Source organism: Hermetia illucens, chromosome 4, assembly GCF_905115235.1.
Source record: "Hermetia illucens chromosome 4, iHerIll2.2.curated.20191125, whole genome shotgun sequence".
Classification (NCBI taxonomy): Eukaryota; Metazoa; Arthropoda; class Insecta; order Diptera; family Stratiomyidae; genus Hermetia; species Hermetia illucens.
This window is the reverse complement of record NC_051852.1, coordinates 164,821,933-164,838,332: the sequence shown is the minus strand read 5'-3', so window position 1 is coordinate 164,838,332 and position 16,400 is coordinate 164,821,933. Positions and strand designations below refer to the sequence as shown.

At 45.0% G+C, this 16,400-nt stretch overlaps 1 protein-coding gene across 1 annotated transcript; it reads right to left on the bottom strand.

Annotated features, from left to right (window-relative positions):
• Nucleotides 1-369: 369 nt before the first annotated feature.
• On the bottom strand, nt 370-8,725 carry LOC119655437. The gene is made up of 2 exons (XM_038061330.1): nt 8,608-8,725; nt 370-741 (listed from the first exon to the last, which is right to left on the bottom strand). Exons 1-2 carry the CDS (start codon nt 8,663-8,665, stop codon nt 419-421), a joined length of 381 nt encoding a protein of 126 aa, XP_037917258.1. The 5' UTR covers nt 8,666-8,725; the 3' UTR covers nt 370-418.
• Between the last annotated feature and the right edge of the window lie 7,675 nt (nt 8,726-16,400).

Genomic DNA, 16,400 nt, shown 5'->3' with positions numbered 1-16,400 from the left:
AATTATTGTTCGTATTTTTTAGAAAGTGCCGTCGCTTTAGATAATACGCCAGCATGGAGGTCCTCCAGGGGCTGTGAGGAATCATTAATGAAAGTTTGGGTTCTGAGCCAGAATCAGACATTTGTCAGGTATCCGTGAGGTTTATACACCAACCCTAAAAAGCCTAGTTCTCCTTTAAGTTTGTCCCTTTGGGGAGTGGGTCGGCTGGCCTTAGAAAACCTAGTTGGTCCTCTATAATTCACATATGAATGAATAAAGACAGCCCCTTACTCTCATGTAGGATAATATCACTTTCGCACCAAAAACAACCCTGAAGCCCAGTTATATTGGAATAAACCAGATTTCTAGGGCAAATTTAGATAAATTTATTGAATCTTGCATACTAATCACTTAAAACTAAATAATTCTAGATTGTCCATTACTTCAGACGATATCTGGCTGTAGCGTCAGGAAATGATTGATCAGTAGTGGTGGAGCTTTGTGGGGGTGGGTATGTCATTGGATTAACTGGTTTCGGATATTTATAGCCACCATTGTCCAAATTTCCAGTTTCAAATGGGATTTCCGGTTTTTTGTATGTGTATCCAGATTCTGGATACATATTCACGTTAAACTCTTCCTCGGCCTGTTGACGTGTATGACGGGAACCTGGTTGTTGTTGGAGAGTATCATTGCCTATATTCGCGATGTCGCGATCAGTTTCGTTGGTTTCTGATGAAGTTAAGTTCAAATGAGCCACATCTGCAACGGAAAAGTTGGTAAAAATATTTAGATATGATTACGAATTGATTTCTCATGAATTTTAACCTGAACCTTCGAACTTCTAATTTATAGAATCAAAACTTATTCATGTAATACAAAGCTGTGAAAAGTTAGGTGACTAATTTTCTTCCAGTTTCTGACTTGTTCTTCAAACTGTTAGTATCACAATATGCCCATGCCTACATGTATTTAAGTGCATTACTGCCTACGGATCGATGCTGGCTATGAAGTAGCATTTCAGTTTAAAAAATTGTCGTGCCTTGCTGTGCTGGTTTCTTGTTTCAGTTGATTGGTAGTCGAAACAAAGGGTAGCGGGTTGGTTATCTGCTTCGACGACCTTGCCCGAGCAACGCAAACGGTATTTGGCGCATAAGTAAGAACATGAAATGATTGTGTAACAAAAACAAATGCTGAATTTACAATTCACTGAGCAATTACGGAACGAGCAACAAAACTAGGTGAAAGCAGGATATTTAGTGCATTTCTCTAGAAAGTTAGCAAACCCTTGTCATACAAAATGGATATAAGTTCAATTTGCCGAGATGCTAATATAGCCTGCCGATTTTGGTTGACCACTGTTTATTGGATTTAGCACATAAGAGACGGGATGTTGGGATATAAGAGAGCCTTTCGGCTATGAAATTGGTAAATATTTTTGCTTTACCACCATTCCAGCCCAGCTAATGGTCACTCACATACCAGGTGCTCACGCACGTGAGGTCGACGATACAGCCCAGACCTTTCCCTCTGAATGGAAATAAGCTTCTTAACATTGGCAAGTACAACATGTAACTCTCCAAATGCCTCGAGCAGAACACATCCCCTCTTGTTTGTCCTTCGGCTACCCCGCTCACAGGCCCAGGAATTGCAATCACCAGCTACGATTTTCGGGGTATGAGTCCTTGCGTCCAACACTAAATGGTACAGCATCTCCTCGTACTGTGCACGTGATGCGCTAGGAGGAGCGTCGACATGGACTCCGCCCAAAATTGCCCTCACGGAACCAGCTTCCGGAAATTGAATAACTTTCTGAATTACGCACGCCCATATTGCTGCTTTATCGGTCTGGTTCCAGGCTCAGGCACCACCACCGTAGTTGCGATAGAGTTCGCAAATAATGGCAATGTCAATTCCCTTCTCTCGGATGATCTGTGATAGGAGGTCTTGCGCTGCCTCACAGTTGTTGAGATTGATTTGGATCAATCTCATTTGGGCCTTGTATTTAGCGCTCTCCATAACACTGGACATCTCCTACTGCCTGTAATGTCGCTTGTTGATGCACTCCTTTCCTTAGTACAGGAATCATTTTGGGTCAGCTGTGCACTCCTTGGCGATATGTCCGTTTCCTCCCCACTTTCTGCACCGCTTTGATCTATCATGGACGCTTATACATGCTGCGGCTATGTGCCCAAGGTCGAGGCACCTGAAGCATCTCTTCACTCGCTCTCTGAGCCGACAGCCTCTCTTCACCTTGCCTGCCGCTGTCTCTGCTGTCAGGCTAATAACTGCAGTCTACGTCCCCATAAATCTTTCGCATCGGTTTGACTGCCGACTCCTGTAGTCCCGGATGCTCGAACATCTTTTCCAGAGCTGCACGGCCATCCTCCTTTGTGGTAATATACTTGCACTCGATAGTTACCTTCTGCCGTCTAGCCCTTACTTCAGCCTGCTGGCCAAGGGATTTTTCCACCTGACCGAGGAATTTCTCCGCTATTTTGTCATTAGACTTCTTTAGATCTAGCATGAGGTCTCCCTTCTGTGACCGCCTAATTCGGTTGACGCGGTTCCCTAGATCCCTAAGCTTCGGGTCCGACTTAACTTGCATAAAGATGTCGGTATAAGTTGCTTCCCCCTTTTTGGAAATGACGATTACTTCCGGCGGTATCTTTCTCTTCTCCTTCCTCTTCTTGGAAATAAACTTGCTTGCTCCAAACACTTCACCAGAAGTCTTCTGCCTAATCCAGATCGAGGTTACTTCCACGACTTGAGTTAGTGAGATTTAAAAAAAACCCCAACCAAACTTCAGTTTTGGAAATTTTGGCCTAACATCTGGGAGAATCTCAGCATATTTTGTGAATACGACCTGGAATGTGGTCAAAGCCTCACTATAAATTGGGTCGAGATCCCTAAGCTTCTCCCGACTACTGGGTTTATGGAATGCCTTACAGGTGGAGTACTTGTGTTACTCCTTTGACTGGTCCGGTCAGTTAATGACTCCACATCGAGCTGAATTGAAACTATTGGAAGATTTGTTGTCTAGTTGGTAGGACAACTTGGCTATTATTCACTGTCACTCGGTACTGGCTGATGACGTTCTGTTCCGAACCCGAAGTACCCATGCTGAAGCAGAGGTCCGCTTACACAGCCTATGAGCTGCGGGAACTTGTTTTATTTTTACCTCTTTATGTTTGTTCCAACGAAGCTTCTTATCTAAAGTGACTCCCAGATATTTCCATATTCTGCAACTCTGGAAAGCAAATATCATTCCGTTTCCTTCTTTTTGTAAATAGTGATTTAGTGAAAGTCCATGCTTGAGACACCAACTGCCAATCAAATCAACGGTTCATGGTATACTTCTACACAGCATTCCAAGCTTAGGAAGATTTTGCAGTTTCAATGGCAGGAAATCTACCAGCATGCTTCACAAAAATGGCGATAGCCAGGTCCTTTGTGGCAGCCTTTCGTTGCTCCTAGTGATCAACATGAACTTTAACACATAGCAATCTCTGCATTAGCATAGCATAGATCCACTTAATTAAAGCATTATCAATACCATACTCTTTAGCAGCATCACACAATTGTTGGAAAACCACATAGTCGAAGGCCCCTGCATTGTTCCCGAACATCCCCATCGCGTGCTCCTCTTTCATAGTTGCATCTTCTTCTTCTTTAAAACTAAAAAGTGAAGAGCGGACTCACAAGATTTTCCGTGCTGGTAAGCATGTTGATTTCCACTTTGTGAGGGCGAGCTTTGCTTATTCTCGTGAATATGACGATCAGCCAGTCACTCCAGACATTTCAGTAAGAATGATATCCCCAACTTTGGTGTGAAGCCTACCTTAACCTTCTGGTGATTACCAACCACCATTCTGGCAGTGTTCCTATTCCTTTCGTCCGAAAGGGTTGCAAAAACCGTCAACTTTCTCCCTTCCATTTCAATCTGCTGTAATCCCAGTTGGTGTACATCCACGGGGATCTATACTGACTCAACTCTCGAATTTGTGAAAGTTCCATCCGGTTTACTAAGAAAGTCTAACTAGGCCAATTCATCCCTTTTAAGGACCCTGCGCCAATTCCAAGTCTGTATTTCACCTTCGTCTTCCAGTTCCTCACATATTTGGAATCTAGGACACGCATACCGAACTCTTAATGACTAAAGCCCCCCATATTTTCTTCACACTCTCCACGTGGGACCACTGTTCTGGTACTGCTTAGCGGGGCTGTTCAGTTCTTAGCTGTTCACTCTAAACGAGCTGCCACCGCTTTGCGTGGCGTTAATTATAGTAGCTTCCCTTCTATGTCTCCGCCGCCCGTCTGCTGCTTTTAGCTGCTGGTGGATCCGTTTCACTATTGCAACTACCGCGTCCCATGCTGTATTTGATTGCATCATGTACCTTATCAGCTCTGTTTCAAAGTTTCTTGCGTTTTTAAATCTTAGGCGAAGAAGACGTGTTCTGCATTTCCGGCTGCACCTTCGCACGTAGGAAAATCGGCCGATTCATGGAGACCGAACCTATAGAGGTACTTCCTACATCCACCGCGTCCGGTTAAGAACTGAGTCAAATCGTAATTCGTCTCACCGTGTTTCCGCATAGTCCACATACTTATTTCTGGGATAAGCCTGTATGTGCACCGGCCATTCTCAGCCTGGTCCCATGCTGTTTGTCATGCAGCTAATGACCGCATATGCTCACTTTGCTTGTTTAGACTCGCTTCCTGATTCTCGTATAGACCACTTGTCTCATCGGTTAGAATACACTGGGATCATCCCCACAATCGCACATGCTGCTTCGTAAAATATTGTTCGGTAGGCGCAACATGTTCGCAGAACGCTTAACTGATATCGCTGTCTGCGATTTTCTCCGATTTTTATCTCCGAAGCACACACTGGTGCCCGGTATAAAAGGACAGAGCTGACGACTCGCGATAAAAGTAATCGTGGACTGTGTTTCGGGCCGCCTACATTTGGAAGCATCCTTTCCAGTATTGAACCGATAGTCATCACATTCTGCCCAGTAAGCTTTAAGTGGGGTTTAAAGCTCAGCTTAGGGTCGAATGTTACTCCCAGGTATTTCAGCGATGGCTCAGAGCTAACAACATGCGCACCGATGCAAATTTCAACAGTCTTCTGTTTCCGACACTTTGTGAAGAGCACCAACTCCGTCTTGTGTTCGACAAGCCCCAGACCGTGGTCTTTAAGCCAAGACTTGATCCTCCGTATAGTCTCGTTGGCATATATCTGTACTTCGTCGGGGTGATTTGATGTTATGACCACTCCAACGTCATCTGCGACTCCGAAGACAACAGCTTGCTAAGCTACCGGGAGCCATACATTTTTTTCTCACCAAATATAGTCATAAGGGGTATCAAACGAAAGGTCTCAGTTAGTACTTTCCGAATGCAGTCTTAGTTTTGACATTTCTTAGAAACGCGGAGAGTGAGTCGAAGTTGATCATTTCTTTTACGGACCCGTTCTCCGAAACTAGCCAACCGAAAAATCTGAAAAAAAATCAAAAAGCTGCCACTATATGGTACCTAGGCCCAGAAATACACTTCATACCGAAATCTGTTCTAATAAAGTTAATAATAGTATATTCGCTTCTTATCCAGAATGACTCCCAGATATTTCACCTCTATGGAGAGTTGAACCCCATGTACACCATGCCCTCTGGTAGCATCACAAAGTTTTTGGGAAGCAACGCAGTTGAAAGCCCCTTCAATGTCTACAAACATCCCAATCCCATTTTTCCTTTCTGAGCTGCGTAATTTATATTCGAAACCAGGGAATGAAGAGCAGGCTCACAGGACTTTCCATGCTGGTAAGAATGTTGGTTTCCATTTGGTGAGGGAAACCTTTCTCCTATTCCTCCTATCTAGGGTCGAAAATCACAACCGATAACAGCTATGATGATGAAATCCGCGCACGATTGAGCCTATCTCTGCTTGCAAAAACTTTTTGCTCGAAACGTCTCAACGTCTCTTACTGTACAAGACAATGGTCCTGCCAATCCTTGGAGAGCTGGGTTCTTAGCAAAAAAAAAAAAAAAATTGCGAACTCTTGGCCGCGTTCGAGAGAAGAATCCTCCGAAGAATTTTTGGCCCTCTACATGAGGATGGACGATTCCGTAGCCTACATAATGACGAAATCTATGAACGATACCATGACCATCCGGTTTAGGATAAAATCCGGCTCAATAGGTTATGGTGGGCGGGTCACTTAATCCGTATAGATGAGGATGATCCCACCCGGAAAATCTATAAGGGCAATATCTATGGTAGGAAAAGAAGACCCTGCCTAAGATGGAGCGATGGCGTAGGTCAAGACGCCAGACAGTTTTTAGGGATATCGAATTGGTGGACCTCGGCGCAAAACGAGGGTGTGTGGAGTTCCTTATTAAGGCAGACCTAGAGCGAATACCGGTTATTGCGCCGTTGATAATGATAATGATGATGAGGGAAACCTTAGCACGTTCTCCCGAATCCGACTGTCAACCTGCCTCTTCAGAGATTTCTGTGAGAATGATGTCCCCAACTTTTGTATTAAGACTACCTTAACTTTCTACCCAGAGGATCATAGAGTAGAGGCAACTATGGCAATTGTAAAATGATCGCCTATAGGTCCTGGGTGCAGAATTGTCAAAACATGGTTGCTTCTAATAAATTTGAAGTCGGGGTGTTCGTGAGGAAATCTCATCCTAGGCTCCTCTACTGATCAAATACTAAAGATTTTATTGAACCGAACTCATTTTTATATCAGGGCAGCTTTGTCAGTTTTGCTGTCAATAGAAAGGAATATGCTTTGACAGGTTGCATGAGTGTAGTCTAATATGAAAACTGCTGCATCCAGTGTGGCTCGCATTGGGTCACCAACTTGCCTCCACCTTCCCCCGGAAGTTCTGTTTCCTTGCGTTGAATTTCTATGGGTATTGTATCACATAGTGGTGCAGCAACGCCCAGATCCTTATTCCCAAGAAGCTGCGCTCCAGTTGGCCCGAAACCATCTCTGGTTAACCGTTTTCGGTCTGCATGGATCTGTTTCCATACACCGTTATTAGACTAGTTGGGTACCCATCATCAGGTTCCCTTTTCTCCGTTTTTCCTGGTGGCGATGGTAGAGAAGGTTCTCACAAGCAGACCGACGGTAGTCGGGTTTCCCCTTCTTCTCATTATGGGAGTTGTTATACTCTCCTTTCTGGCTGACCGCACCGGAGACACTAAGTTAAAGCTTTGCACTGAAATGGGGACCGTGTCTTCCATAGAGTTCGCCACAGGAGAACATGAATCTGATGAGGCCCCTCAAATCTGTGCCTCAACGGTGGTTAGCTGCTTGTTTTATGTGAACAACAAAACCTGCTTAGATGGCCTTGCAAGGTTTTGAGATAATAAACGCCCACGATGCTTGTCTAATACAAGCAAATAACATGCTTTTCGATCAGCTCTGCCGGAGATATGGACCCAGAACCATTCACGAGTCCACATTGTCAATTGCAAGGATCGGCCATCGATATTCACCAGATTAATCAGGGAAACGGCCAAATTGTTGACCTGAAGGAAAGCACGGCCAACTTGGTCACCACATAACACAAATCTCCGGAGACATGTCAATGATCCTTGGGGACTCCAGTTTGCCGGTTTCAAAATCCAAAATTCAGTAAAATAACTCAGACAATGGCGGCATGAGGTAGTTCTGTGCAACCTGGCGAAGGAATTCCACTGCAAGACTTGATCGGGCCAAAACGCAAACAACCGAGCTGAACTCACATACAATGGGAGTTCACCCAAAGTATGAGAGTCCAGGGGCTATCCCGGTTCCCATGGTGCCAGTATACCCCTGGTAAGGTTTTGTGACCAATTTGCCACTTCAGATGAGTCCCCGTGCAGACTCGGGTCTGATCGCCCTAATTAGGCCTTTGGAGCATTCGCCTAATGCATCACGGCTGGCAAACCAGAGTGAGTACAGCGTCTCCCGGTGCCACCACTATGGAGGATCTCCTCGGCCACTTGGTTTTGGTTTGGCCGACAGGGTTGCCGCCCCGTTTTCCTCACCGCCACCTCTGAGCACGAGAACGACAGGCAATAAACCGTGTTTGAATTGGTCGACCCTATCTCTCTATGTGTTCTTCCTGTGAGTGGATTGTCGTGAATGAACAGACAGGGCCAAGCTGAAGGATTCTCTGAATACTCGGCGGTGGTGAGGCTACAGTTCACAATATCGTAAATTCCCTCAACAGACTGTCCTCTCTTTAAAAAATAAGAAGACGCCAGGATTCAACAGTATCCCGGGAGAAGTACACAAACGGGTATTTCACCATCGGCTGGAACTGGAATGAGAGCATTTTTCCCAGCCGCTGGAAGGTAGTGAGACCGTCTGCATACCGATCATTCTGTATGCGTGATACAGTCGGGAAAGTGCTAAAAAAGCGATCAGGAGTAGACTACCGAAACGAGATATGGTACCACCGCCAATTTCAATGGGTAGTGCCCCTAGTAACGCTTGATACCAGAAATGTTAGGCACGCTAGTAAATCCTTTCCATTGGAATACCTCTTGCGGCAGTGATAGCACAGTGATCCATGAACGGAAAAGAATCCTAATTGGCATCACATACACGGGAAAATTACTCACCGCCAAACACAAAACAAAAGTTGATGAGCCCAATAACAATTAACACTTTCACTGCCATTTTAACTTCAACTTAATTTCAGTCCGAATAAATTGTGACCTCCTCAACAATTAACAATTAACTGACTTTTCATTCAAATTTTCAATAAACAATTGTTGGAACGTACTAAGTAACTGAGTTGATTGTAGACTGATCCTCGTAATTTATACCTCACAAAGGGTATCTTTTCTGAAACTGTGGCGGGCTAACTGCTGGCTCGTCCATTCATAAGTTTCAGACTATCGTATATGAATGGGGGACTTTTCCGCAAAATCTGTAAGTGCGGAAAATTGCCATCTTCTTACTAGATAAACTGCACTTGGTACTCTACTTGGCTCGCTGGCTAAGAAGAGAAGGAATCGATACCCATTCATGTTGCGTATTGAAGCAATTTACCATGTCTACCAAGGGAGCGTGTAGACTATTCAAAAAATCTCACTTTTTAAGCTCCATGCCAGGTTAGTGATACTCAACTTGGAGGATGTCCATCACCATCGGCCTATACTCACCTTAAGTCCCGTCAAAACCGCCGGCCTCACCTTGTTCAAACTTCCACGCAAGTTCGCACACACAAACTTGTAAATATATTTATTATTATTGTTTGCGGATAAACTTTATGATGTTTGCTCCTCGTCGAAAAGTATGGATTTTGAGGTCAGTAAACAAAAGATCTTAAAAAGCATCTTAAAGAGTCTTTCATGAAAATCTCACTTATGCAACCTTCTGGTCTGGCGGAATGCAATCGGTTCGCTGGCAAACCGAAATTGCAACCTTCCAGAGGCCAAGAAGGTTTTTTTTCCGGCAGAATGTTATCTGTGACGGAATGATTCAATCTTTTGGATTACTCCCCAGAAAGGGGCGAAAAACTTTTAAACTTTTCAATTTAAAATCAATTTCCCGGAAACGTTGTGCGTCTTAAATGCTAGCTCATCGCTATTATGCTAGGTCATCCGCAGCTCGCAAATGGAATTAGTCCAAGTAATGGAGAGCTAACGAACCACTAGTGATTTATTAATGGCATGGCTAATTAGCTTCAGGAAATAAACGCTTAGTCCTTCATTCTCTTTCATTTATTATTTATGGTCAATTTGAAGTCCTTCGCTTAGCGTAGCTTCCATTAAGGGAGATTTAAAACTGAAAGGGTATGTGTGACCATAAATTCCATTTTCATCTAGCAAAATTCACGTATTGAATTACGAAAAAGTTGGAACTATGTCTACAGTGACCATCCCTTTTAAGGGGGTAGAGATCTTCAAAAGACTCGGGCCAGGACATATCAGAATGTGGTATCTTTATACACAACAACCCCCGATTCCAACCCGCCTCCCTGCCCATGGAACTACCATTAAGTATTACATCACGGGGCCAAGTTAGCTCACTAGGTAAGGCTCCTTTCTTCTATCCCCGTTCGTAACCTCGCCTTCCTATATTTCACAGTTTACCCTAGATTGCTACATTCATGGAGTTGATCGTATCCCAATTTTCCTGGCAAACTAGCATTCTCCGGACAACATTTTCCGGTGATAGCACTTTACCTAAAGTTTCCACCAGGTTCCTCCTTTCTTCCACGAACCTTAGACATTGGAAGAATATATGCGCTGTATCCTCTGGGAGCCATCGCAGTTTGGACATACAGATGAGGTGTCCAATTTAAATCCATTATTATTATTCTGTTAAGGGATCGTCCTTGGACAGCTATTGTGCCCCTTTTACTGGTTATAGTGTACCTATTGATCATAGTATCTCAAGCAGGCCTATAACCCTTACGAACTTTAGTATGTTCCCTACTTCTAGATCTTTCAGCCTTGTATCTGGTAGTAAGTGTTCTCCCAGATGTCTCGACCTACTTTGCACAAGTGCCAGACACTGTCCCAGGACGTGTATAGAAGTTTCATCCTCCTCCTCACAAAACCTGCAGGTAGTGTCCGTAGATATCCCTAGCTTCCCTAGGTGATAGTTCAGCCGACAATAAACAGCGAGAATTCCCAATATGATTCAGTGATTCTTTTTGGTGAGGTTTAAGCAATCCTTTGTGCGTATGGGTTCGTATCCCCCAATAAGCACCCTGGACTGCTCCATCCCCGATAGGCCCGCCCAGTATAGTGCCCTCAACCGTTTCTCTTCATTTCTTAGATTCATAGCCATGAAACCGTTTCCGATTCCACAGAAGGGTTCTGGCCCGTAAGGCGTCCCTGCTCCCTTCTTGGCTAGTTCGTCCGCTGCCGCGGTGCCTTCCAACCCAGCATGGCCTGGCCTCCAGACCTTGTTGGACGAGCCGAGTGTATTCAGTCTCTCAAGGCATTCCCATACTAGTTAAGAGTTCACCTGGTTGGACCTAAGTACCTTGATCGCTGCTTGGCTATCGGTGAGAATAGCTATGTTCTTCCCCTTATAGCTCCTTTGCAGATTAAAGGAGGCACATTTGTCTATGGCGTATATTTCCGCCTGGAATATGCTAGTGTACCTGCCCATAGACCCAAAGTACATTTTTCTTGGACCAATGACACCGGCACCCGCTCCCTCTGCTGTGAGGGATCCGTCAGTGTACCAAGTAATTAGTTGCTGGTTTAAACCGTATGTCGCAGCCACGCTCTCCCAGTTTGCTTTGTTACTCCAACGTGTTTCAAACTTCTTATCGAAGTGAAACCTCGTTGTCATGTTGTCCCTCGGTATCAGTAATTCGGGATACCGCCTGGAAAGGATACAAATCTTCCTTCGATTTAGGCAGCTCCCCGCCTCACTCATACTACCGGCCATCCTGAATATTGATCTCCTTGCCTGCATCTGTATGTGCAGATGGAGAGGGGTTAATCCCAGAAGGACCTCCAGGGATGCCGTTGGGCATGTCCTCATTGCCCCACTGATACACACGCAAGCCAGCCTTTGGAGCTTATGTAATTCCCTGGCTTGTGTGCTGAGTTCGGTTCTATCTGCCCAGATTCCCGCTCCATAGGTAATCATTGGCCTTACTATTGCAGTATATATCCAAAGTAGTATCTTCGGGCTGCAACCCCATTTTTTTCCTGCTATGGATCTGCAAGTCATCAGAGCCTTCGTGGCTTTCGGACAAGTGTTTTCGACATTTAAATCCATACAGGTATTGACGGTATCCTCCATGGCCGGTGAGAAACTAAGTGAGATTATAAATGATCTCCCCATGCCTTCTCTCCTACCACTTCCTGAAGGAAGGGCCTAACCTCTAAGTCCAACGACTTACTAATTTCTCACTGGTCCCATTGCTATTGCCTCCTGCTTTTTTCACCAACGATAAATGAGGAACTAATGTTATATACGTTCACCATCTCGTCTGCTAGGATGCCAATTCAGATCATTCCCAAGATATTGAACACTGTGTCGTCTAAGACAGTCCTGAAGGCAGAGCACACCCTTAAGGATGTTCTTTTGTAGACCGCATTTAGTTTATGTGCATTGCCAAAAACATGTTGTGCCATTGCCCAAACTGGCACTGCATACAGCAAGATAGAACCTACTAACCTGGTTATAACCAGCCTGCCTGGGACCTCCTACGTTCGGCATCATTTTTGCTAAAGCCATATTCCTGACGACTGCTTTTTCGCAAGAATCCTCCATGTGTTGCTCAAATTGAGTTTTCCGTCTATCATCACTCCCAAGTATTTGATGGCGGGCTTGGAAGTGATGACATGAGACAGACGAAATTTATCTTGCCATGTCAAGTGATGAGGATCGCTTCCCTTTTTTCCTCCGCGAGTCCCAGTCCAGTGTTCCCTAACCAAGTATTAACAGCACTGAATGCTTTACGACACTGTGGCTTCCTTCGGAAACGGAAGGGTAAGTACATCATTGTGCATGATGTTCCACAGTAGTGAGCCGGGTACGAAGCCCTGTGGTACACCCGCGGAGACAACGTATTCTTTGGGTCCAACATCAGTGTTATATTACAGCTCCCGCTCTCGTAATCAGCTAAAGTAGCTGCAAGACAGGTGGGAACCCTAATTGTCGCTGGAGACTTTCGTATAAGGTTCCAATTGGTCGAATTGAATCCATTCCCTCGTGTCCAGGCTCACCACCACGCAACATTTACTTGTACAACCCCTTCGGTGAATTGCATTTTAGGTCAAGCCAGTAACCATTTTAATGAAATCAATGATTAATCTGGCTTAACGGAATCCATACTGCCAACCGACAACCGGGAGTAATCTATTATAAATTGCCCTCTCCCGCATTTTCCCCATAGTGTCTAAAAGACATATGGATCTATAGGAGTATGGTTCACCAGGAAGTTTACCAGCCATAGGCAGCAGTACTAGGTTCTGCCGCTTCCATGATGCAAGAAAGATACCTCGGGCATCCACACTTGGAACAACTTAGTGAACATATTCAGTCTACATTTCACGGTAAGCCTATTCGACCGCAGATCTCCAGAAACTCGTCTCTAGTAACTGCCGGTATACGCATCATATTCAAGGGTCGCTGGGAGGTGTCAGCACCCCCTCCCCCCTCATGCTTGGGAAATAATCTCTGGATGATTTAATAAGAGGGTAGGGCGCGTGATCTGTGGAGATAAACAGCCTCTGAATCGTTGCATCCAACTCTATAGGCAACAGAGCTCCTTAAAACATCCCCTTTTACTCTGCTGGATGGCAAGCTTGGTGTTTTTGTGGGCTTTCTTTTAGGCATCCGGCGTGCGGGTCTCTTGCCTCCTGATTGCCTGGTGGTCGCTGTACGTGAAGTCCTCACTAACTTGCCAGGACATATTACGTGCCAGTCCAGGGCTGACAAAAACTAGATCTGCAATTGAACTGGGGTATATCACCTTCGTTGGGTAGATCTATATCTAACTGGGCGAATGGTTGTAATAGGCACCGCCCCTTGGGTTAATCTCCCTGCTGCTCCACTCGATAACTCACGCATTATAATCACCGGTTATCACCTTTACACTTCGTCCTCTTGCGTTGAGAGGGAACAAGATCCTCTAACAGAGCTCTAAATTTAGACAGTGTGAGGCTGGGTGGGGACTAGCAGCTGTATATGAATATACTGCTTACTTTTGCCCCACAAAGCCACTCGTCGCCTGACCTGTGCTATATTGGATCGCTTGACGACCGCATACCCATGTCGCCTACGATTGACCGTCTATACATCGTATTTGAAGTGGTTGACTCTATCTTTCAGCGTACATCAACACGGCGCCCTCAATGTGCATAGCCCGCCACGAAGGTGAACATTGTACGTTTTTGCAGCTCTTGGGACGGACAAAGCTATGCTGGACGTTACTTCGGGAAGTGGAGAGGGTGCAGTTGAAACTGTCGAAATGGAGAGGATGCAGTTGAAACTGTCGTAAATTCAGTTATAAACCTATTAACGACAAACTACAGAGCTTCCGTTCGCTGGAGGACATCCAGCTGTAACAACATAGAAGTCGTATCATAGGGCATGCACCAGAATGAGAAAATTACATGCAGGTCAGTTAAAAGAAGATTTCCTAACGCGATAAAAAAGGTTGGGAATGGGCACTTAGTTATAGACTAGTAAAAATTAATGTCAAACTTGTAGGCCACATTGAGCAGCCATTATTATGTGTCCATTTCACTTGGGTAGGCGTGGCCCACTTTTTACGCCGAAAAAGCTGGAACAAGCAGTCCTTTGAAAAATAAGAAGGCGCCAAGATCCAGTGGTACCCCAGCAGAGGTACAGAAACTGGTGTACTAGCATTGAATGGAACTACTGCTCTTGGTGCATTCAACGTTTGCGTAAAGTGGAAGGTGGCGAGGCTCGCGCTGATCAGCAAAGGCGAAGAAGATTATGACATGCCTTCTGCATACCGGATATGTGTCACGATGGCTCAAGTGGTTAAACCACTGGGTTGTCGTAGCGGAAGGTTGTGGTTCAAATCTCACTGGTGGCAAAGGGATCCGTTATCGTGACTGGATGCCATGTGAAGGAATACCTGAGTCAAATCAGGGTAAAAACCTCGGGCGATCCACAGTGGATCCTCTCATAGCAGTTGTGGATGCTCTCATAAGTGTTGTGGATACGTCAGTCCCAACCAATAGTGCTCCTCGTAACGCTTGATGCCAGAAATGCTAGGCAAACTAGAATTTTTTTTTTCATGGACTAGGCTACCTATTAGGTCGGGAGTAGCACACGGATCCTAGGGCCAGATCTCTGCAATGCTTCGTATGATAGTCAACCATACATGCCAAAAAATTTAGCTTGTTCAGCTATGCAGATTATGTTTCAACATTTGTTCTCAGATAAATTGTTGAACAAGCGCGAAGCAAACTTGGCATATTGATGCAACAGGTAAATGGACAGACGATTGCTTTTGGGGTCCCTTTCTTTAGCAAGAGACATGTCCTCTTGAATGCGAAGCAGATCTTTATGCTCTATTGTACTGAGGTATGGGTTGATGTTTCTAACAAGAAGAGCCTTGCGCAAATGCAGAGATTAGGAGCGGGGTGACGTCTGCCTACCGTACTGCTCAGAACCGGTTGTGAAGGAATGCAAGACATCTACAAGCGCAAGGGAGAAGATTCAATAGAGGTAGTTGCTGATAGTGAACGGCAACATACACTTAATGAGAGCCAATTTCCTTGGGCAAACAAATCAAAGTAGATGGATTACGCGACGATTATTTCCTTATTCAATTTCTAAACGGCCAGGAAGGTTGTCAGCCCTACGCTTTAAAGATAAGGAAGACAGGATCCCCCGACTGTATGTTTTCCAATATGGTGATCGTTCTTTTTTTATGGAAAGTTGAATGGTATTCGCCAACAATCATATGCAAGCATTATAGAGCTCTCTTCGGACAAGATTGTCAGAGAGATGTTGAGAAGTGCCAATTGATGGAACCGTGTTGTGCATTACGTTCAGATTCTTCTTCCTTCCAATATTGTTAAGGTCAATCGATTGAGGGACCAAATAGCGGAGTTCTTTTAATTAACAATTTTTCTTCCTGTTCTCTAAGACGGGAGAGCGAGAGGGCTAGCCTGAAGTAATTTTCTAAACGGTTCCAGGCTAGTTTTCTAGTGACGGGAAGGTACCAAATTACTAGTCCGATGGCTTACTGTTGCGGAAATAGAACACTCGGTGCGTGAACTCATTTATCCATTCTACCCACCCAACCAGCTAAAGCCTATTTCCAACCACAAGGGCTGAGTTACCCCAAAACCTAAAGAAAATGATGAAATTGATCATGAAGGGCTGCCCACACCTCTTAGTTTAGTTTAGTTAACTGGGGGGAACCGCAGCTCCGACCACTTAGGCCATTGTTAGGCCCATTGTACTATTCCCGTAAGTTGCCTATTCAATGGCTTCCCGCCTACGATGTTCGCAGGCTTTAGCGAATCTTAGAACATTCTCCAGAGGCAGAGAGTGTGCAGATTCTTCATTGAAGAAAACCTTGCCAAGGTATCTTCGTCTGAGATTTAAGGATGCCGGGCAGCTGCATAAAAAGTGCAGGGCCGTCTCTTCCTCCTCCTCACATTGGCTGCACATAGCCGAAACCACTACCCCAGTCTTTTCCATATGGTAGTTTAAGGAGCAGTGTCCCGTCAAAAGCCCTACTTGGGTTTTCATGTCCCACTTCTTAAGAGACAACAAAAATGCCACTCTAGTGGTCCTAAGCTCTTTCACAAGGATTTTCGCTTGCCGGCAAGAGTCCAAATTTCCCAACTCGGTTGCGTGAATCCTTGCAATTTCACCCTTCAGAGTAGACTTGACAGTAGATGGTCGGATTCCAAGAGCTGGTTCTGGCCCAACCATTGTGGATCCA

Coding starts and splice junctions, on each gene's coding strand:
- LOC119655437 (XM_038061330.1), bottom strand. CDS start 8,665: ATGGCAGTGAAAGTGTTAATTGTTATTGGGCTCATCAACTTTTGTTTT. Junction 742..8,607: donor CTTTTGTTTTGTGTTTGGCG/GTGAGTAATTTT, acceptor TTTCCGTTGCAG/ATGTGGCTCATTTGAACTTA.